A 24,358-nucleotide genomic window follows, 5' to 3' on the forward strand; every position below is an offset into this window, starting at 1 on the left:
TATGAAGCCAATCATGAAAGTTCTCCCATAATTCCACTCTCACAAAGCCACTGATAACCATGTGGTGTTACTTCCCTATTATTTTTTAGAACATTAACAAGTTATCAAAAAAAAAGAAAAAGCTTGTACAACTTCCTTTTTCATATAACCATAAAATTTGGACATCTTATTATTCCAGAGATATTTCTCACCCTTAATGGAGAGAAACTGAAAATACCACAATATATCAAGCCCTTATTGTTAGGACATCTGGGATAGTTTTAATTAAAGAACAAAGGTGAAATGAACTTGTTGTGTACACTTGTCAGATTATTCATATTAGGTAGTTTCCTAGTAATTTCATTTCTAATGAAGAGTTGGCCAAAGAGTCGAAGCATTTCAATATACTCTGGAAAACTACCCTCCCTAAAGGCTTAACAACTACATTCCCACCTACAGCATGCAAGATGGGACATGTATATTTGGAAATGTTTATTCAAAATTATGGTTTAATTTCTTCATTTCAAACTATAAACTGATTGTTCTTATAATTGTGTTTTCTAACTATAGAAAGTGAAGTGTGATAAATTTTTTTGACTGATAGGGAATCAGAATACTAAGGACAGAGGCACAGGCATCAAAAACTTAAAACTTTTCTATGGAATCTCTGCAAAAGACTGCAACCCTTGCTATAGCTTCAAATAATTGATATCTCCAGTTACTTCTCCAGAGTCTGATACCTATATTGGTAACCTACTGCTTGTGGAAAACTGAAACTCAAAACACAAGCTTTCCCTGCCACCACCAGCTGTTCTCATTCAAGTGCAGCAGACAGCTCTCTGTTCCTGGAACATAAACCTCTCATATGTCTGGTTTTTCAGTTCACACCATGCCTTAGAATACCCTTGCTTTGTGTGACCTCTCAAGACTCAGCTCAAATACCACTGACTCCATGAAGTCTTCCACAATCTTTCCCAAGGAAAATAAATGGGTTTTTCCTCTGTGTTATCCTGGTTTTTCACTGGCACTTCTATGATAGTATTTCTGTAATAAGCTACTAAAAGTGGAAGTCTTAAAGGCCAGACACATCTTATCTGTATACTTTCTGAACAGTACCTAGTGCAGAACTTTTGCAGAACATGCACTCAAAAACTGTTGGTGAGATAAACATACATAAGACTTCAAAATCCTTTAATCCCAAAATATCCATCACAGATACCAGTATTTAAGGATTTAAGAAAAAGATTACTTCCCTCAAAACATGTCCTACTATAGTAAGCAGTTCTGTAAGTTAAAAAAAAGGGGCGTGTTTTAATAGAAGTGGCAAATCATTCCATTTAGGATAGTTATAGTCAAAAAACCCACATATGCTTGATATCTGCATCTTACTTCCTAGGATCTCAAACTGTTAATTTTAGAAATAAAAACATGGGGGAGGACAGTTCATTGTGAAATATGAAAATGCAATGATTCAAGCATGAGTTTTTGCTTTATATTCCTAGCCAGAGCACAAATGACTGGATATTCTCATCAACGCCAAGCTAAAAAGAAATAAAAAAACAAAAACTGGAACCACTGTGAAGACAATGACACATCAAAATCTCTTTCTCTTGATAATTTCTGGCTTCCAGCTGACCGGATGAGTTTCTTCTGTCTAAACACAGAAAAGTAAGTAAGTTAAAACAAAGTATTACTGGTCTCCTTCATATTTAATAAGTTCCTTTCTAACAAAAATAAGGTACTTATTCTAAATTATATTACTTGGCATTATATATTTAGCAGTTCTTTAACAATTTTAAGATAGATGACAAACTTTTGGCATTATCTGATTATTATCTAGTAAATATTAAGATAAATAATGTTTAATATCTAATAAAGGATGAATGCATTTGCTACAAATTCAGTTTGTGGTTTTTCATTTTAAATCAAATGGTTTTTAGATATTCAAGTAACACCTAAGATTCTGATTCTAAAATTAATTTGCATAGCAATCTATTTTTTTGCTGTTATTCTTAGGGTAAGATTTTCTCAATAACTCTAATAAGCAAAATTGAGATAAAAATCAAAATTATCTATGGATTTGCCGCCATCCATGAATGCAATAATCTATGAGCAGGCACTATTCAACATGACAAATATTTTAGTGTTATGAAGATTATTTCCCCTCCTGATAATTTCAATAGCTTTAAAATGAGAAAATGCCTGGAAAATTGGCAAAGCTGATTTATTCTACTTTAAAATATCTATGAAATACAGAACTTACCGCTGTATCATCCTCTTTGTACACTTTTATGGTTTTATCTGCTTCAGCTGTTAGTAATCGACTTTCAGACTGATCAAAAGCACAAGCAAATATTCCCGACTCACTGTCCAAAGACCCAGGCTGCACTGCTGCATGAACCCTCTGGAAATTGTAGCCAGTTCTCCAGTCCCAAAGATGCATAGTGCCATTGTCAGCTTAAACGTAAAGATACAGTTAGACCAAGTGTCCCCTCAACAATTCAGCTTGACAAACACTCATTATTACACCCATCATTAGCCAAGCACCATGGAGCTATAAGGATATATAACATACAGGCATTTGAGCTCCTCTTAATATCAATTTGTCTACTTTCATTTGTGCTTAATTCAGAATTTATTATAGATCTCAAAAAGCACCACAAAATGACATTCAACTTCAAAACACAAAACCAAACTTTAGGTGATTTCTGGCATAAATCCTTAACTTAGATTTATCAATGTTGGGAACTTAAAAGAGAACTGAACTATGAAATATGCTATATGTATTATGAATTTTCATGAATACACATGTTAAACAGGCAAGTTCTATTCTAATACGTCAGTGTAACTAATGACTTAGAAATTTTATTCACTAAAAAAAAAAAGACAGACTAAAACATATTTATCATAAAAATACTTTACCTCCAGATACAAGCACTCCATCAGAATTTACTGTCAATGTGTTAATAATAGCATTGTGACCAGAAAGATTTTGAATGAAACTTCCATCAGGGAATTTCCACTGTTTTATGTTATCTGGAGAACCAGACGCAAATGTGTAACTGAAGTAAGAAAAGAATTAATAATAAAGTAAACAAAGTTAAATGGTGGATTTTTAAAAAATCTTATTATGGCTATATTTTGCATGTATCGTCAGGATCTACGTAGTTTTGGCAAAATATTATCGTCATACCAAGATAAAAATATCAAGACAAAAACATTTGTTTCAAGTTATATCAGATTTCTAAATTACTTTTAACTGTATGATAAGTCCTAGATTGAAGTTATATTCTCCTCTCATTTCCCCAATGCTCTGAACTAAAGGAATAAACATACAACCTCCTAAACTCACAGGAAAGGCAAGGGGTGATGTAAGTGTTTTGGAGAAAGCCAGAGAGAAAGCCAGAAGAGAGAAAGAAGAAAGGAGAGAAGGAGAGAAAGAGGCGGGAGGAAGAGAGAAGGGAGTCAGGGAGAGGAAGAAAGGGAGTGAGGGAAACAGGGAACAGAAGGACAAGACAAAACAAACGCAAGGGAGGGTGCGGAAGGGAGGAGAGGCAGGAGATGACTGTGACCTTGGAAGTGCCAGGGGATACGGTTTTATAAACAGCAGTTTCTCATGTTATGCTCCATCTCTCTGTGAATAATGTTCATGATACCTACTATTTTTTTCCTATGTATATTAATTTCTTCATTATGAAACTAACTATTCTATGTTTAGCCCAGTGTCCAATATTTTTGTCCAAAACATTAAATCTAGTGACTATTAGCTTTGATTATGACATGCAGCTTGTCACCATGATTTATTTGTATTATCATTTGACATCATTTTTCACCATGTAGAAAGTTTTTCTCATCTTATGGAGGACAAGAAGAAAAATACTTCACAAGGAAAATAAAGGAAATGCAAGCTCATAAATGGAACAGATCTGAAAAATGACTAAATGACTACAAAGTAATACTAATTTTGCTATTTCTAAATTATACTAAGAATTGAAGGAAGAAGAGAAGCTACTTAGGAAAATATACTTACTGTCTTGGATGTAAAACCACAGCTCTGACTGATTTTTTGTGATTTGTTAATGTGACTCTTGTTTTTCCAGCCACCAAATCCCATAATCGTATTGTAGTATCATGGCTTCCTGTAAGGAGAATCCCCAAAATACAGATTAGGAAAAAAGAATGCAAAAGTTAAATATAATAAAACCTGAAGCATTCTTCTACAGACACATATATATGAAACAAAAGTCATATCAACCTTTGACTAATTGCTTTCTATACTTTCAAAGTATTTGATTTTAATTCTTAAATGTAATAAATGCTTAGTGCACTGTCATCTGAAGAGCCACAACAAATGTGAAAAGAAATACATAATGTCATTCCCTAGTGGAGAGGAAGGCAAAAACTCTAATGATTATTTAAATAAAACAAGGGAAGGAATTATTTTCTAGTCTTAAAGATTCATTGCTATTAACCATATTTTAAGCAAAGCAAGACTCAAATCAGTTCTAAAAGTCGGGGGGTAGTGCATCTTCTAACTTTAATTTCTTAGACTGGTAATTTTGAAACTATAAAACAGCACTTAGCTGTATCTAATAGCACTACTTTCTAGTCAGACATTACATGATACAAAGATTCTATGATATATAAAAGTTATGATATAAAAACAATGGAATTAAATGTTACCACAATAAATTTCAAGTGCACACAGAAACACTGAATATACAACACAAAGCGAGAATCACAGTAAATATGAAAAGTATATAATTATAATGCACGCTGATATGAATATACTGTAAACTTGAAAAGCATGGATCATACCAGTAATAATTTGTGGTTCCGCAGCCTGACACCTCACTGTAGCCACCGCATTAGTATGTCCAGATAATGTGTGTACACTGGCTTTAGTTCTCACATCCCAAATCTATAAAACCAGCACACAATACCATCAATGAAAACAGGCACTCCTATCTTCAGGCAGGTAACAAAATCAATTCAAGCATGGGAATTGACTAGAAAACTGTATGGACCTGTCTGAATAGAATGAAGAAAGTGTGTAATTGAAATAACCTGTCACATTTCGGGGGCAGGGCTGCCCAACAGAGGACATGGTGAGGCCACAGAGCTGGGGATGAAGACTAGGTGGGGTACTGACGGGTCAAAGTAAGGCTCTTGAAATTCTCTTTCCAGAAACACAGACCTCAGGACCGAGCCAGCACCCTGCAGGAGGCATGGACGCACAGAGGGGCTCCAGTCCACTTACCCGTGCGGTTGAGTCTCGGCTACAGGTCACCAGCACATCGATGGTTGGGTGCAAATCCAAGCCATACACGGCACTCAGATGTCCATGGTAGTGCCTTATAACCTGAAAAGAAGGGAGGAGAGTTAACGTTTCTGTAATCGGGAAGATAAACAGGGGCTCCTGATGCTTTCGGTCCTCAACTCCACACATACCTTATTGTACTCAAGATCCCAGCATTTGACTTGCTTGTCCTCTCCACAGGAGAACAGGTACGGGCTCCTCGTGCTCACTATCACACCACGCACTGTGCTTATGTGCCCAGTTAATGACAGTTTCAACTTGCCACTAGCCAAGTCCCAGATCTGCATTCAAAAAATACTTAATTTTATTCTTGCCGATTATTTCAAAGCAAATTTTTAGAATCTTGATGTTAAAATTGTCTTCAAAAGTGAAAGCTAAAAACATAAAAATAAAAAGTTTGGAAAATAACCTCATCACCAAAAATAAAAAAGCAGGAGAAAGAGAATTAAAAGGCATGCTCAAACTAGGAAAGTACTTGCATAAATGACAAAAAGTTCTTAATATATAAAGGGTATTGATAGCCAAAAAAAATGAATATTGAGGTATTAAATTAGTGAAGGATGGCATCAACTTAAAAACATCCTGAAAAGTAGCAAATAAAGTATCAAAAAGTTCAACCTCACTACAAAGTTTATATATAGTTTTCTTTTTTAAAAATTAGATATTCATTTCTACTTATATTAGTGTGCTAAGTTGCTTCAGTCATGTTCAGCTCTTTGTGACCCTATGGTCTGTAGCCTGCCAGGCTCCTCTGTCCATGGGATTCTCCAGGCGAGAATACTGGACTGGGTTGCTATGCCCTCCTCCAGGGGATCTTCCCAACTCTGGGATCAAACCCACATCTCCCACACTGCAGGTGGATTCTTTACTGCTGAGCCACCAGAGAGCCCATCTTATTAGTAGGTATTTTCAAAGAAACACAAGTAATGTCCTGAAAAGGATCCTCTCACACGCTGCAAGCATAATTCACCCATTTTGGAAAATAATTTAACTTTGGGTGTCAACTTCAAGAATGTCTGACCTTTTAATACTTTTTCTGGCAAACTATAACAAAACAATACAGAAAATACAGAAAAACAATACAGAAAATTTAAAATACAAATTTTAGGCACACACTAATTACACATAAGCACTGCTTATGATAGTGAAAAATTAGGAAGCTAAAAAACTTTTATGTCCAACAGTAGGAAAACAGACTATAGCACATCCAGTGATAACAATACTATAGAAGCACTTAAAAAGATGTTCAGAGGAGGGGTGGATAGGCAGTTTGGGATTCAGAGATGCAAACTCGTATATATAGAACTGACAGACAACAAGGTCCTAATATACAGCTCAGGGAACTATATTCAATATCCTGTAATAAACCATACATATATATATATGTACACACACACACACACACACACGTATACGGGGCTTCCCAGGTGGCACTAGTGGTAAAGAACTCACCTGCCAATGCAGGAGACATAAGAGACACAGGTTTGATCCCTGGGTTGGGAAGATCCTCTGGAGGAGGGAAGGGCAACCCACGCCATATTCTTGCCTGGGAAATCCCCGTGGACAGAGGAGCCTGATGGGCCATCTCCTTCTCCAGGGGATCCTCCTGACCCAGTGACTGATTCCACCTCTTCTCCATTGCCAGGCAGATTCTTTGCCACTGAGCTTCAGTTCAGTTCAGTTCAGTCCCTCAGTCGTGTCCGACTCTGCGATCCCAAGAATCGCAGCACGCCAGGCCTCCCTGTCCATCACCAACTCCCAGAGTTTACTCAAACTCATGTCCATCCAGTCAGTGATGCCATCCAGCCATCTCATCCTCTATCATCTCCTTCTCCTCCTGCCCTCAGTCTTTCCCAGCATCAGGGTCTTTTCCAATGAGTCAACTCTTCACATGAGGTGGCCAAAGTATTGGAGCTTCAGCTTCAGCATCAGTCCTACCAGTGAACACCCAGGGCTGATCTCCTTCAGGATGGACTGGTTGGATCTCCTTGCAGTCCAAGGGACTCTCAAGCGTCTTCTCCAACACCACAGTTCAAAAGCATCAATTCTTCGGTGCTCAGCTTTCTTCACAGTCCAACTCTCACATCCATACATGACCACTGGAAAAACCATAGCCTTGACTAGACGGACCTTTGCTGGCAAAGTAATGTCTCTGCTTTTTAATATGCTATCTAGGTTGGTCATAACTTTCCTTCCAAGGAGTAAGCGTCTTTTAATTTCATGGCTGCAACCACCATCTACAGTAATTTTGGAGCCCAAAAAAATAAAGTCTGACACTGAGCTTAATACACTGTAAATCAAGTATACCTCAATAATATAAATTTTTAAAAAAAGATAGTTTTTTCAGGAATATGCCTTTGAAATAACATTAAGTGAAAAAAGGGATTCCCTGGTGGCTCAGCTGGTAAAGAATCCGCCTGCAATGTGGGAGTCCTGGGTTTGATCCCTGGGTTGGGAAGATCCCCTGAAGAAGCAAATGGCGACATACTCCAGTATTCTGGCCTGGAGAATTCCATGGACAATATAGTCCATGGGGTCTCAAAGAGTCAGACACAACTGAGCGACTTTCACTTTCACTTAAGTGAAAAAAAACCTGGGACAGAATTACATACTGAACATGAATTTTTAAAAGATATACATTTATAACCACAGGCAAAGTGCTCAGAAGAAAATGCAGATACACATACACAGAGAAGTTAAAAATAAATTTATTCAAATATCTGACAGTAATAGGATTATGTATGGGTCTACATTCTTTTATTCTCCTTTACATTTTCCTGTTTTTTAAATAGATAAGCCTGCTTTAATTTTGTAATCAGAAGGGGAGAAAATATGAAGGAATTACTTGGAGATAGTCAGCATGCACTATCTGGAGAAAAACTGTTGTTTACCACTTTCTCAAACAGATATTTATTTGGGACGTTTAACGGTACAAATTATTTTAACAGGTAATATACTTTACTGCACACTCAGGTCTAACAAATCAGAGAACTACAACAGCAGTTACCCAGAGGAAATTACTTAAAACACATTAAAATATCATGGCAAACAAAAAGTCATATTTACTTTTTCCTTCTTTTCTTATTACCTTTATAGTTCTGTCAGCAGATCCAGTAACAAACCACTGATTTCCAGGTTCCACAGCAATACATCGAACCCAGCCAAGATGCCCACTGATCACCTGTATTAAGAAAAAAAGACAGAATGAGCAAGCTCACTACACATAAGCTAAAGCTGATTCAATTTCAAGTCATCATGCTTATGTTAAATTTCATCCCATCTGACTTGCCCTACCCCTATCCTCAAATGATAAGTTTATAAGATGAACTGCTAATTAGATTTTAAAATAAGAGTTAAATTATCTTCAACTGGTGAATGGATGAATATACAACCTGTGGTATATCTATACAATGGACTACTACTTGACAATAAAAAGGAATGTATTAATATATGTAACAACTTAGATGAATCTAAAAGCAGTAAGCTGAGTGAAGAAACTCACCCCCAAAAGATATATACTGCATTTATGATACAACTGAAAAGCACAACTATAATGATAGAAAACGGATGAATGGTTGGCAGGGTAGGGAAGGCTGTGATTATAAAAAACACCAGGGGTATGTGTGAATTGACAGAACTCCTAATTACCCAGACTGTGGTAGTGGCTAACCAAGTTTATAACCTGTTAAGATTTATTAGATCTGTATACCAAAGAAAGTCTCCTCTGTGGCATGGTAACATGTACAGCTGTACGTTTCCTGCTATTTACATTTTAATTAATAGTTGGTACATTTCAAATGTCCTGATGCATTGATTTTCTCCTTGACATTCATAAAGAACACCTCAAACACATTCCTAAATTTATTCTGTGTGCTGTCCATTCAGGAGCTTTCTATCAATATTTTACACTATATTATATATAAAATATAAGAATATAACTTCTACTTAATGACGTCTACTTTCTAAGATATCTTTTAAGATAGTGCCTAACCCCATTCCCCCCAACCCCAAACTACCAGCTGTCATATATTCATTGTTTCCTCTTTATTCTAGTCCTTGGCTCTTGTTTAACTGGAAAGCAGTGATCATGTTTCCTGCAGTGCAATAACGGACAGATTCACTCACTCTGTAGAGCTTCCATGGTGGGTGCCACTGGGGCTTCGGCATTGTAGGGGCTTTTTTAGCCATCAATGCAGAGTTCTTGGCATTGCCACCCTCCATAACAACCTAGATGAGGAACAGATGACATTATTATTAAAGATATCATATCCACAATTTCATGTTATCAATTCTAAAATGGAAAGTCAAAGAGGGGATTTATGAAAGGTTTTTTTCCTTAAATGAAAGAAAGCTGAAAAATATTTGCATACCCAGAAAATGAGTCTAAGACTTCCAATCAGAACTATATATTCTGTTTGTTAATTTTGACTTTAAAACACAAAAAATCTCACGAGGCAAAAACCTTAGCATTGAAACCACGTTATCACTGTGCATGGGTTCAAAACCCAATTCTGTCCATCACCAGTTGAAGACCTGAGATAAAAAATTAAGTAATTTCTGTGCCTCATTAGTAAAATGGAAATAACAGCAACTGCCCCATAGAGCAATTCCAACAACTATGACAGAGTAGTAAGTGCTCAACGTAAACTCCAATTTTTCTTTAAATAACCATAAGTGGATTAATGAAACTGCCTTTGTCACATTTTAACATTATTGATTTAATATTACAAAGAACATTGAAAATTCCTTCTATTTATCTCCTACAAAAGTATTTCAAGACTATATAAGGGTATACTAGATGATATAACCATCTACGGCTAGCATCCCATCCAAAAAACACTGGAGTCCGTAAACTGCCTGCCCTCAAGAGGCTTATGTTATGCCCCAAGAAGGCAGAAAGTCTGGGCAGACCCTGTGAATGGAGGCTACAGAAAAATGTGGTAGGAGGACTACAAATTCATCCACTTCATAAAGCAACTGCATAATAAACTGAGGAAGTAAGGCCTATACTTATTTCAAGTGACAGCATAATAAAGCAAACTGTATTTTCAGTCATTCTTTCTACAACTACTTTCATCGATAACAACAGCTGCCATTTACTTACAAACAGATAAATTACATATTTCTAAACGCTCATTTATAAAATACTAGTTGTATAGCCTGTGAATACTATGATGCTAATAGCACTCAACTCGAACAGGATAAACCAACTGAGAGCTTAATAAAAGACACTTCACATCTAACACATACTAATACAAGCTTCAGAACAACAGCACTTGTATTTTTAATACTGGGTAACAAACAGCAACATCACAGTATCCTCATCAAAATAACTGTCACGCCCAACATGCAAGTAAGACACAGGATTAACAGAATTTCTTTTGTCAGTTCACTAGCAACTTAAATTTTAGGGCTATGAAATATTAACAACGAGCTCAGGAAGAATCTGCCTGCTATTGCAGGAGACCTGGGTTCAAATCCCTGGGTTGGGAAGATCCCCTGGAGAAGAGAATGGCAACCCACTCCAGTATTATTGCCTGGAAAATTCCATGGGCAGAGGAGCCTGGTGGGCTACAGTCCATGGGGTCACAAAGAGTTGGACACAACTGAGCGACTAACACTTTCACTTTCAGGCTGCTACTTACTTGAAAAATTCCAAGGAAAATGTTCATTTATTTAACATTTAAGGTGAGACTCTTAGAATAAAGGGAAACAGGTATGCTCCAAAAGTTAGAAACCCACAGTATGATGTGATCTGACACAAACTCACCGCCCCTGCAGGCTGCGAGCGGTCAGAAGCCCCAGGATGTCGATATTCACCTCCAGCAGGTACAGGACGATTTGCATCAGCTCTGAGGAAAAAGAAACACCACACTGTAAGTAAGCAATGCCTCCAGTCACACGATCTGCAGGACTGACTTTTTAAAGTTTTTGTAAGCACTGGTAAAGGAAAATGTCACATAATACATAATTACAAAGAAACAAATTTAAATATGAGAAAAAAGGTAAGCAGTAAACTATGCTTTCAAAATCTTTGTAATTTAGAAGCATAATATTTCCTACCTAGCTTGAGAAGCAGGTAATGCCACAGCTAAGGACTGTGCAGCTGATTCACTTGGCATTCTTTGGATCTTAGTGTCTGCTGTCAAAGCAACCCCTGTTAAAATTTGAAAAAAAATCAACTATTTTTAGTATCTATCTTTGCTTTCATTTACATGCATTTACAATAAAAACTGGAGGAAGACATGCCAAAAAGGAAATGGTAATTATCTCCAGGTGGTGATATTACAAAAAATTTGTATTATATTTTGCAGGTCTTTTAACTCTTTTGTAATAAATATTGCCTAAAGTGTATCTCAAATTTATCTCACATATTTAATCAAAATAGCTTGATATGAACATAGCCCAACATAGTAGTTAAATTTAATACATGATAGTTAAATCTCTATTATCTTAGGATACTACTTTCAAATATAAAAATTAAGCAGTTCCCCAAATACTAACAGAGTGTTTCCAAGGGTAAATGCAAATTCCTACAACAAAAAGCACCAATTTATCTATACTTTCAATGTGGTGAATTCTGTCCTCTAAAATTACTAGAATCTAGATATACTAAGCTTTGTGTCCTCCGCTCTGTGACTCTGGCCACTCTACTTGTGTGCTAATTCCTCTACACACACAACATACCCAGGATATGTTTCTATTATACCTGCTTCTACACTAACACTTTCAACACTTTTAGAAGCTTAGTGATATTAATGTGTTTAACTAAACCTCCAGGTACTAAGCTTGTCAGCCCGGAGCGGCCTTTTGAATTCTTAGCACAGTGCCTGATGAAAAACAGGGGCTTAATTTAGTTTGCAGAATGACTGCATATGAAACTTATGTTAATTCTTATCTAAAATGCTCTGCCTGAATACCCGGTTATGGAGCTTATCTTATATTTTACAGGCAATGGGGAATCATATTATTGGCTCATTCGTGGAAACATAAGTGACGGTAAGACATTTTCAAATATAATAGTTCACTTACCAGGTCCTGGTGGGTAAGGATGTGTACCTGTCACCAAATATTCAACTTCTTGTCCTACTGAAGAAAAGACAGAGAAAGAAAATTCATCAATGGCAAAATTACCTTATATACATGTACTATCTCTTTTAATGAATTAAATAATATTAAGTTATCAATTGGATTTCTTAAAGTTTCCCAACTAAGCAAGTCTCAGAAATAAGGTAAGTTGATCATTTTTGTTTTGTCTTCTGGAGATATATACATAGCTATTTCCTTGGTCATTTGCTGATGTGAGGTCAAGAAAGCTTGGAAGTTTGTTACATAGCAATGGTGTATAGAAAGGTCATCCTGTCAAGTAATAATCCACTCAGGCTTATCTTCTAAGAAAATGGTTTTCCTGTGGAACCCTGGATTATCTTTATTCACTATGATTTTAGTACTTAATATCACCTTTCTGAATTACAGCCAAAACAGATAAATGCCCTCTCCACAGGTTAGGAATTTTCCCTTTAGTCTCCCCTATGACTATCTCCATATCCTAAGAATCTCTGTCATCATCATAACACTGTTTTTCAATTTCATATAAGGAAAAAATCCACCAACCAATAATCTCACTATGAGGAATGAGGAAATCAGGACTTCCACTATAATCTTGGTGCAGTTGTGATTCTAATAAGTCCTTCCAGTAGGAACACTAAAATAGTAAGATATTTTCATTTTTCTATTTTTAAATTCACATTTAAATCCTGACATTTCTGACAAAGCCACACTCACCTTGATTGGCAGGATATTGTTTGTGTCCATATGAATCTGATGCACTCTGAGGGACTTTCTCTTTAAGATTTTCTTTGGAAGTAGGCATATGCAACACAGGACCATATTCATTACGCAGTTTGATTGCCATTTTCCGTTTGTGACTATTTAAAAATTATAAACACAAAAATGTATCTTTGAGTACTTTAAATATATTTATGAATGTAAATATATTCATAGATAGCTAGGACAAAAATTTTTAAACAGCTTAAGCTTGCCTAATCTGAATGTAGACAAAGTTTCTGGTAAGATTTTAAAGTTAAACAACATTTTAAGAAATTTCCAAGTGTATTACCATACTTTGTTCACAATCTACCACACAGCATCCATTAAGCTGAGTATATTTTGGTTTGTTAACCAATTATAAAAAACTTTCATGTTGATTTATCGAAGGTCTAAATGATTTTAAAATATATAGGAACTAATATATCCTTTAAAAAACCTCAGAGTCAATATACTTCCCTTCATATGTCTAAATGTAAAAATACAGTAAGAGCTTCTATAGTAACCTTTCCTGGATATATCTAGAAAGACTAATTAAAACTAATCCAAGTACTTAGTTCAGTATTTTAGAAAGAAATGCGAGTACTATGCTACTTTTAAGGACAGCCCACTTTGTTAATTAAATATAAATGCTCGTTTGAGGAATTAGGTAGATTTTAAAAGAAGGGTAAAGGACAAAGAAGGAACACTGCACATAATGCAATCCCAGACTGGAGCTGGAGGTGTAGAACCAAAAATATGCCACCACTCAAGAATCTTCATCATACTAACGAGAAAAGATGGGAGTAGAGGTACTGGCCAGGTACAATTTCAGCTCAGCAAGGCTCTGAGAGCAGCAGGAAGCTGAAAGCACATACAAAGTGATTGATTATAAAACATAACACCTAAACGGGACTCTCCTAATTACTGGGTATTTGTAAAATGCAATTAATTAGTGGGAATTTTTCTGTAAAAAGCCAAAAAAAAGTTAATCAGCTTAAATTATGCCCAAACATCATTCATTACTAATAGACCTCTTAAGAGTTAGTATTACTCACTAATTTTTAAAGGTTCCCCTCTCCCTGCTCTCGTCCCCCATTATTAAAAGTTGAAATATTCTAGCAATTGAAAACGAACTATCCCTACCTCTCTTCATCCAAAGGCACAGGTTTCCCATTATCAGCCACAAACATGTCATGGGTTCTCTTCAAGGACCTGAACACAAGCGTGTGTACAGAATGTTTCTGCACCTCCTGGAAAGAGAAGAGTGTAATTACATACCTAGCTACAAATTACATACATCATAATCTAAACTAAGCAAATTAATTATAAACTTTACACCTTTAAATATGTAAAACTTTGTACCACTCACCACAGCTATTTATAACAAGCTATAGGAGCTTGTTATAGCTCCTATAGGAGCTATAGGAGTCAAGTTCAGAGAAGAGGAGGAAGCTCCTCTTGGGCCACAGCCCCAGGTGTACCAACTGGGTGATGCCGGAAATCAGTCATTTGTTCAATAAACATTTACTGCTGCTGCTGCTAAGTTGCTTCAGTCGTGTCCGACTCTGTGCGGACCCCATAGATGGCAGCTCACCAGGCTCCCCAGTCCCTGGGATTCTCCAGGCAAGAACACTGGAGTGGGTTGCCATTTCCTTCTCAGTTCCTATTAAACGAGTGCCAGGTATCCTGCTAGAAACTAACAAGAGAATAATGAAAAGGCAGCCACCATCCCTGTGCTCAAGAGGAAACAGATAAAAATAGGGTAAGTAACTCCACATTTTAATAAGTGCTATGAAGGAAACAAGCAGGGGGCTGAGACAGAACAGAGCAAGACCTTAGGCTGGTTATGGAAGATCTCTATGAGGTAGCAGCTAAGCAGAGAAGGAATCAGTCTTGCACAAAACAGAGGTAAGAACAATCCAGGTAGGACTGCTCCGGTGGTACAGTGGATCAGAATCTGCCTGCCAATGCGGGGACACAGGTTCCATCCCTGGTCGAGGAAGAATCCACAGGCCACAGAACAAGTAAAGTCCCTGCACCACAACTACAGGAGCCCATGTGCCTCGAGTCTGTTCGGCAAAGAGAAGCTACTGCAATGAGAAGGTCCCCCACGGCAATGAAGAGTAGCCCCTTCTTCCCTGCGACTGCAGAAAGCCCACGCGCAGGAACGAAGACCCAGTGAAACTGAAAAAAATCAATCAAAAGAAAAAAAAAAAAAGCGTTCTGTAATTGAAATACTGTCAGAAGCTGTAGTGCATAATGTAGTATATAATGTACAGCACAGAAGCTGTAGAACGTAGTATATGTTCGGTGAAAAGGAGGGTTAGTGTTGGAAGATGAGGTTGGAAGGACAGACAAGGTCCCGGTAAATTGTTTTTTATACCATTGCAACGGTGGGCATTTTTGCTCTAGTTTTACATAGGGCCACTAAAGTCTCATGCAAGAAAAGCTCGATCAACTTAGGTTTTAAACAGATCAATTTAGGAGGGGAAGGGAGAGGGATGACAAAGAGGAAGCAAAGAGACCGACCACACAAAAGCAAATGCATCAGTGCTGATGGAAGATGATGTGGTCTGAATTCAGGTGATGACAGTGGGCCTAGACAAAGAGCCAAGAATTCTGAGATGAACAGAGCTTGCTAACAGAATGATAGTTTAAGCTAGGGGGAAATGCAAAAATTCAAGAATGGCAGGTTTTCCCGGAGAAGAGCTTAAATAGGAGACAAAGTGAAGACCAGAGGAGACCCCCAGTCAGGACAGAGTCACTGACTCTACCCAGCAGACAGCGAGTACCTGTGGTCAAACATCGATGTTCGATAAAAGCCCCGCCTAAGAAGACCGTGACGAACTCCGTACCCAAGGACCGCGTGAAAAGTGGAGTAATTACCTCAGGCTTCCCGCCTGGAAGGGCTTCCCTCAAAGCTCAGTTGGTAAGAATCCGCCTGCAATGCAGGAGACCCCGGCTCGATTCCTGAGTTATCGGGAAGATCTGCTGGAGAAGGGAAAGGCTACCCCGTCCTACCCAGGCCAGTATTCTTGGGCCTCTCTTGTGGCTCAGCTGGTAAAGAATCTGCCCGCAATGCGGGAGACGGGGGTTCGATCCCTGGGTTGGGAAGATCCCCTGGCGAAGGGAAAGGCTTCCCACTCCAGTATTCTGGATCCCCACTCCAGGCCTGGAGAATTCCATGGATATAGTCCATGGGGTCGCAAAGAGTCGGACACGACTGAGCGACTTTCGCTTCACTTCTCAACTCTGGTTTCTCATCCTCCAGAAACCCTTACGAGACCACCGGGTCTCGGCCAAACAGCCTCCCCTCGCAGCCACTGCTCTCACCAGTCCCCAGACTCCCAAATCCTCGATCGACCACACCCGCCGCCAAAGAAACACAACCCAGAAGCAGACGGCCCCTGAGCACCCAAGTGTCACTTTACCTCGACCATGGCTCCGTCGTCTATACAGGCGCTCCAGGAGGGAAGAAGCACTGCTCAACAGACAGAACAGAAACCGCCGCCACCACGGCTCAGCCCCTTCCGGAATCGGGCTTCCTGGCCCGGATGTGACGCAGGGCTCCGCGCAGGCGCGCGGGGCGCTCGCACGCCTTCCGGGGTGAAGCGGCGGGCTGTTCTCCCGGCCGTCTCGGGGGAGGAGCTTCTGGGAGGCAAAGCGGAAGATGAAGGAGTCGCGTTACGATACGTTTCACTCGCTCTTGCAGAAATCTTGAGATACTAACGTTTTCTGCCTTACTCACAGCCTTAAATACTTTGGTTTATTGTTGTGGTTGCTTGCCCTTTGTTCTCTGGGATGTTAATGCTATTTCTTCAGACGAACCAAACAGTTCTAGGGAACTTCCGCCACGTTCTTGCCTTCTTTGAGGGGACGCCTCCGTGATTTACGTAGCCAGATTGCGCTATTTGACTCAATTTGGCTGAAAGCCTTTAGACGTCTTTGTATTCTTGGCGCCCGGAAACAATTCCACTTACACTGTCCATTAAGCACTTGTTGGAACAGTTTCAATTTGAGAAATTTTGCAAAAGATTTTGGTTTTAACAGCATGTGGTAAAGTCTCAAATTTATTTTCCATACGTTTAACATAGGTTTTTTTTTTTTTTTTTTTTTTTAAGTCTCTCATAACTCTTGGCCATTTATTTTCCACTAACACAGATTTTTTAAAATTTTAATCTCTCAAAACTCTTGGCCTAACTCTTGTTTGTTTCCTAGTTGTCCAATGATAAATGTGGCTTCAACAATGCCAGGGTAAGTTGATCAAAGTTGGTAGAAGAAAAACACAACTGAAGACAAGGCATTTTTATGTATCAATATATACAGACTGGTGCCAAAAGATGGGCATTTTGTTTTATACCCAGGTAGACTCTGCAGTTTGCGATCGTTGGACCTATATTTCTAGGTAAGAAGGAAAATTGATGGAACTGGACATTTGCAGATTTGAATAGATGAGCGTTTTACTGGCTCTCCTGTTCTTTAGCCATAGTCAGTTTCCGCAGATCTTGTCACCAGAGCACCCTGCTTTAAGAGGGAGAAAAATCTGATTATCAAAGTATAGCAATGTGAGTTGATCATCTCATTTAGAAGTTAATTTTTAATTCATTATAAACATTAAAATCATGCATGTATTTGAAAATACAATCATCTCTGAGTTTAAGTTTGGCTTTAAGGGCATTTCCGTAGTGGGTCAGACGGTAAAAGAATCTGCCTGCAATGAAGGAGGCTTGGGTCAATACATGGGTCAGGAAGATCCCCTGAAGGAGGGAATGGCTACACACTCCAGTATTCTTGGCTGGAGAATCCCATGGACAGAGGAGTCTGGCCAGCTACAGTCCATGTGGTCGCAAAGAATAGGTAGTGACTGAGCGACTAATAATTCACTTGGCCTAAAGAACTGACTTTCAATAACTGTGGTCATTAATGGCAGCCCTTGCAAGGAAATGCTGTAATATAAATATATACTTGGAAAATAAATCAGAGTATAACTTGCCTATGGATAGAAATAATTATATAAAAGAACATGATGTTACAGAGCAATAAAATTACAGAAAAGAAAACAAGATTCTAATATATCTATGGCAATGTAGATGAAGAAGACGTGGTACATATATACAATGGAATATTAGCCATAAGAAAACAAAATAATGACATTTGGAGCAACATTAGATGGAGCTAGTGATTGAGTGAAGAGATTGTGCCGAGTAAAGTCAGATAGAGAAACACAAATATCATGTGATATCACTTATGTGTGGAATCTAAAACAAAGTGTACAAATCAGCTTAGCTACAAAATAGAAATAGAGTTACAGATGGAGAAAATAGACTTGTGGTTACCAGGGAGAAAGGGGGAGGGATAAATAGGAATTGACTTATGCTCACTACTATATATAAAATAGATAACTAAGAAGGACCTAGTGTAGAGCACAGAGAGCTCTACTCAATACTCTGCAATGGCCTATATGGGAAAAATAAAGAGAAGAGTGAATATATGTATATAAATAACAGATTCACTTTGCTGTGCAGCTGAAACTCACACAACGTTGTACTCCAATCAAAATCAAAACAAAACAAAATGAAAAAAACCAACCGTATCCTGGCTGATACCCAGAGCTGCCTTACTTGAGCAGTAGAGGTCAGTGCTGCTCTTCATAAATGTAGAAGGATTGTTTGCAAAAGTGCACATGGTGAATACTTTATTAATGTATATTATTAAGTCTGTTTGGATGAAGCCTACAGTACAGATTTTAAGGAAAGTCCCCCTTGATTAGTTGAGTTCTTTTTTTTTTTTTTTAAATTCATTCACCAATATAGGAGATCCCTTTATTCTCTATTAAAAGTCAGTAACTTTTATACATGCAGCTAAAACATGATGGGGGAAAGATCTCATTTATAGCAACAATAATTGAAAAAATATTCAAGACAGAAAAATGACAGGGCATAAAAAGATTTTAACTAATGAAAATGTATACCTTATGAAGACTCAAATTTATAAATGTCTGTTATGTTGTTAATCTAATCTTGGGAACATTTTACAGAAAATACTGTTAATTTTTTTTATTTTTGGCTGCACTGGGTCTTTGTTGCTTTGCATGGGCTTTCTTTAGATGCGGTGAGTGGGGCTACTCTTCAGTGCAGCGGGTACTCTCGTTGCAGAGCACAGGCTCTTAGGCACACCAGCTTCAGTAGTTGCAGCTCACAGGCTCTAGGGCTCAGGCTCAGTAGTTGTGGCCCATGAGCTTAGTTGCTCTGCTGCAAGTGCAGTCTTCCTGGATCAGGGATCAAAACTGTGTCCCCTGGATTGACAGGCAGATTCCTGTCCACTGCACCACCAGTGAAGTTTGAAAATACTAGTAATTTAATTCAGTGAAAGTGAAGTGAAGTCACTCACTCGTGTCCGAGTCTTTGTGACCCCATGGACTGTAACCTACCAGGCTCCTCGGTCCATGGGATTTTCCAGGCACAGGTGACATTGTTATTAAATAATGAAAAAGATTTTAAATAAATGTTATAAAATACTCCAAATAAAAATTTTTAATTTCCTACAGAGTTTTAGTGCTGATACTTTTATATATACTTAATATATAAAACTTTAAGTGATTTATTGCTTTGTTTGAAAACACAGCTTCTCTTTCTAATGCACAATTTATGCTTTTCTTAAAAAAAAAAAAAAAAAAGCCAGCTTGATTCCCAATCAGTTGATCTTAACTTTCCCTTTGAAATAGTTCCGCAGACCCCAGAAGCCATTTCAGCCTAACTTACTAAAAGATAGTGGGGGGGGGGGGGATTTAAAAGGACATCAGGTGTCTCAAAGATTTGGCAGAAGGGTCAAATTATTAAGTTTAGAAGTTTTGATGACTTCTGCTGCTGATGTTGGTAGACTTTCTCTCTAGAATGCTGCGGTAAATATACATCTAGTCAATCAACCTGATTATTTTCTTAGCTTGTTTCCTTCACGAACATGAAATTGGGGAAGAGAAGCTGATAGGGCTGGCTTGGGTAAGGGAGCTACCCCTGCTCAGTCACCTGTGGCTAGAAGGTCAAGGTATCACAGTACTAACGACCACAGGAGCTGTACTCCTGCATTTTAGGGGTCATTCCAAGAGAAGGGAGTGGCATCCCAAATTCCAAAATGGTTGTCACACCATTGTGGTTTTGAGTCTCATGGGACAGAAGTAAAACAGCATCTCTGTCTTTTCTCTAGCTCCTGTGATTGGCGTTGTGTTGAAGGAAAAAATGTCCTATTTGTCTCCTTCTTACCATGGTCTATATCAGCTTCCTTTGTTTTTTTGTTGCTGTTGTTCAGTCACTAAGTCATGTCTGACTCTTTAAATATCGATGGAAATCTCCTCTGTCCATGGGGTCCTCCAGATAAGAATTCTGGAGTGGGTAGCCATTCCCTTCTCCAGGGGAACTTCCTAACCCAGGGATCAAACCTGTGTCTCCCAAATTGCAGGCAGATTCTTACTGCCTGAGCAGCTAGGGAAGCCTATCACCTTCCTTAAGAAAAGCAAATTGACATTGACCGAATCAGTAGAAGGAGACTCTCCACAGGAGACAGAGCTGTCTTACCCTTCTTCCCTGCAATGTGCTTTCCCATTGCTAACCAATCATGGCTGCCACTGCCACCCTGGTCTCAGGCTTGCTCATCAAAGCACTGGTCCAAGTCTTCAGTACTAATTTCTCCTTGGCTACTAGTTCTCAAACCGTGGTTCATGGTAAGAAAACAAACAAACAAAAAGACCATACAGAGACTAACAATGATTAAATATTGTTCTCAAAGCCTCTGTCTGTCTAAACAAAGAGAATCAGTATTTCATTTTGTTCATTCAATTATTCACTCATTCTATGTTCACAAACTAGTTCAACAGATATTTGTCAAAACCTATTATGTGTCAGGTGTCTGATATAACTATATAGTCACTCAAACCACAAGTTTCAAGTCCAAAAGCCTTTTCAAGTCATTTTTCCCTGGAAAGAAGGTTTGGGTCTGTAAGTTACTGTTCCCAAAGCCTCACATTTCCCCTGCTTTGGCACAGGGTTTCAGGTTCAGCACATATAAGCAGTTTTTTATTTTTGTTTCCCCCTCTAAACACAAAGCTTCTTGAGGACAGGGCACTTGACTGTCTTGGAGACCAAAGTATCCTTGGCCTCTAGCACAAGGTAGGTGCTCTATAAACATTTGATGAACGCAGATTGCCTTGTGTTATAACTGGGCCTGGCTTGAATTGTAAAAATAACAAAAAATGCACTGACGATCAGTGCCGGCAAGTCCACCCTTCTTGCCAGAGAGATGCTGGGCAGTTCGGATTATTTCTGTTTTCTCTGTCACTGATTTACTGCCCTTGACTTACATAAGGGGATCAGCTACTACAAAGAACCCTGCCCTATTGATCTACAAGTATAACTGAACAAATAGTACTCCCTTTCTCCTCCACCAATGGCATCAATGTTTTTAAAAAATTAAGTATTTTAGTAAGCAGAATCTCTGTAAATGTGTTTCTTCTCATTGAAAATATAGAAATTTACTGTGTAATATTACACACCTTAAAGTGTTAGTATAGCTGTATAAAACTCTGAAAAATCTAGCAATAACTAGGCTTAAACTCATAGTTATTACCACTCCATCAGTCATGCCTCTCACACAGATATGAATATCCAAGCCACACTCACATATTACAATGAAAATGTAAGAGAAAATAAAGGGTAAGGATGGGAGTGCCCATCTGAGACACTATAGTCTCAAGAGAAAAATGGCTGGCCAATTCAACAACAGCAAACCCAAAAGGTACAGGCCATTTCTTCACCATGTTTGCATTTGTTGGGCAGTATGTTGTAATGGGCACAGAGTGTGAACTGTCTGCTTAGACATGGGTCAAGTCCTGGTACCAGTACACCTGGAGTTCTTTACTTAACCTCTGAGCCTCAGTTTCATCATTTTTAGAACTTACAGTAAATAAGTGATTATTAGAACTTGGCATTTGAGGCCTGTTTCAATGGAGAGATAGTTCACTCACTCATTCTATGACTTTTTTAATCAAATGCCTACTATGTCTGTCTTACTCACCAATGTATCCTTAGCTTCTATTACACTGCTTGTCACACAGAAAACCCTCAAGAGCTATTTCTGGAATGCATGTTTGGTCTCTGTCTTATGGAATGTAAATTCTAGTAGCTTCCTTCACTTTCCTGGTGGTGATGGTGAGAATGCCTGTCAGAACAGAACAGAAAAGTGAGACTGTAAAGGAATTTTCACTTTAATATTGTACAAGGTACTGTAATATACTAGAAGAAATTTTAAAAATTAACAGACCTCTGGAAATTAAATAATGGTTCTACTGCTAGTTGATGTAATGTCAGTGTTGGAAAATGAAGTAATAATGTGATAATGTTACCTCAAAAGAAAAAACATTTTTAGTTTTCTTAACATAGTCAATCGTTTTAAATCAGCAAAAGTCTGACATCATTAAAACCCTGTCCAGATGGTTAAAATGGACTTTTTCTCAGTTACATTTTGAAGGAAAGTATTATTGCATCTTATTCTAATTACATGCACATACATACATTTGTCTTCCTCAGAGTGTGTATTCTTCTAAGAAAGTCTCTCAGTCATGTGCGGCTCTTTGTGACCCCATGGACTGCAGCACACCAGGCTCCTCTGTCCATGGGGATTCTCCAAGCAAGAATACTGGAGTTGCCATGCCCTTCTCAAGAGGATCTTCCCAACACAGGGATTGAACTCAGGTCTCTGACATTGAAGGTGGATTCTTTGCCATCTGAGCCACCAGGGAAACCCAATTAATTATATGTATTATATGTATATATGTATTATAGATGGAATAATTCAGTCAACTATTTTTCTTATTTTAAACTCAATACTTTGATTCTATAAATCTGAGTTAAAAAGATTTAGGAATGCAGCTTAAGCTATCCAGAGAAGAAAGAAATTTAGTGTCTCATTCTATTACTGGGAGTCCGTTTCCGAGCATTATTTAAAACATACTTTTCAAATATAAACCTGGATCTTTTTAATAAAATCACTTAAAATTGAATGACAAAGGTTTCATTTTCCATACCAAAAAACCCAGAAAATGCTGTAAAGCAGCACACTTGCCAGGATTTACGCTGTTGGCTTTGGTTTTCCTTTGATTCTTGTAAGAGTTGTTAATCCTGATTGAAAAAAAACAATGAAAAGATAAGAGAGATGCATTTGTTAGCTTATAGGAAATCATGAAAGGAAATGGGACACATTTAGTGTCTGAGCTTATATTTAAAATAGGCAAATGAAGGCTTCCCTGATAGATCAGATACGACTAAGAGACTTTCACTTTCTTTTCACTTTAAATGCAAGCTTCACTAATGTTAAAATAACATTGTTTTAAAGATAATATAAAAATAAAATGTAAATATCTATCCAATCACCATAATAATGATTTTCACTTAGGAATCTGTAATCTATATTCTACCCAAAGCAATCTATAGATTCAATGCAATCCCTATCAAGCTACCAACGGTATTTTTCACAGAACTAGACCAAAGAATTCACAATTTGTATGGAAATACAAAAAACCTCGAATAGCCAAAGTAATCTTGAGAAAGAAGAATGGAAGTGGAGGAATCAACCTGCCTGACTTCAGACTCTACTACAAAGCCACAGTCATCAAGACAGTATGGTACTGGCACAAAGACAGAAATATAGATCAATGGAACAGAATAGAAAGCCCAGAGATAAATCCACGAACTTATGGACACCTTATCTTTGACAAAGGAGGCAAGGATATACAATGGAAAAAAGACAACCTCTTTAACAAGTGGTGCTGGGAAAGCTGGTCAACCACTTGTAAAAGAATGAAACTAGAACACTTTCTAACACCATACACAAAAATAAACTCAAAATGGATTAAAGATCTAAATGTAAGACCAGAAACTATAAAACTCCTAGAGGAGAACATAGGCAAAACACTTTCCGACATAAACCACAGCAAGATCCTCTATGACCCACCTCCCAGAATATTGGAAATAAAAGCAAAACTAAACAAATGGGACCTAATGAAACTTAAAAGCTTTTGCACAACAAAGGAAACTATAAGTAAGGTGAAAAGACAGCCCTCAGATTGGGAGAAAATAATAGCAAATGAAGAAACAGACAAAGGATTAATCTCAAAAATATACAAGCAACTCTTGAAGCTCAGTTCCAGAAAAATAAATGACCCAATCAAAAAATGGGCCAAAGAACTAAACAGACATTTCT

General features: G+C 37.9%; 1 protein-coding gene and 1 long non-coding RNA gene across 3 annotated transcripts; one reads left to right on the forward strand and one right to left on the reverse strand.

Moving 5' to 3' along the window:
* Positions 1–1,153: 1,153 nt before the first annotated feature.
* PLRG1 (pleiotropic regulator 1) lies at positions 1,154–16,693 on the reverse strand. Of its 2 annotated transcripts, none has more exons than XM_043902666.1 (15): positions 16,540–16,693; positions 14,252–14,358; positions 13,085–13,227; positions 12,332–12,385; positions 11,363–11,456; positions 11,070–11,151; positions 9,425–9,526; positions 8,388–8,480; positions 5,431–5,580; positions 5,240–5,341; positions 4,798–4,900; positions 4,010–4,118; positions 2,902–3,041; positions 2,243–2,436; positions 1,154–1,633 (listed from the first exon to the last, which is right to left on the reverse strand). In XM_043902666.1, the coding sequence occupies exons 1-15, from the start codon at positions 16,546–16,548 to the stop codon at positions 1,574–1,576; spliced, it is 1,542 nt and encodes a 513-aa protein (XP_043758601.1). In that variant the 5' UTR covers positions 16,549–16,693; the 3' UTR covers positions 1,154–1,573. The 2 variants fall into 2 exon arrangements, with proteins under 2 accessions (XP_043758601.1, XP_043758599.1); XM_043902664.1 differs by having other exon boundaries at positions 12,332–12,388.
* A 58-nt stretch (positions 16,694–16,751) lies between these two features.
* On the forward strand, positions 16,752–22,822 carry LOC122694223. Its single transcript, XR_006341149.1, has 4 exons — positions 16,752–17,362; positions 17,473–17,513; positions 18,634–18,742; positions 22,687–22,822. It is a non-coding gene; the product is annotated as an uncharacterized LOC122694223 (long non-coding RNA).
* Positions 22,823–24,358: the final 1,536 nt, after the last annotated feature.

This window comes from Cervus elaphus, chromosome 5 (assembly GCF_910594005.1).
Source record: "Cervus elaphus chromosome 5, mCerEla1.1, whole genome shotgun sequence".
Classification (NCBI taxonomy): Eukaryota; Metazoa; Chordata; class Mammalia; order Artiodactyla; family Cervidae; genus Cervus; species Cervus elaphus.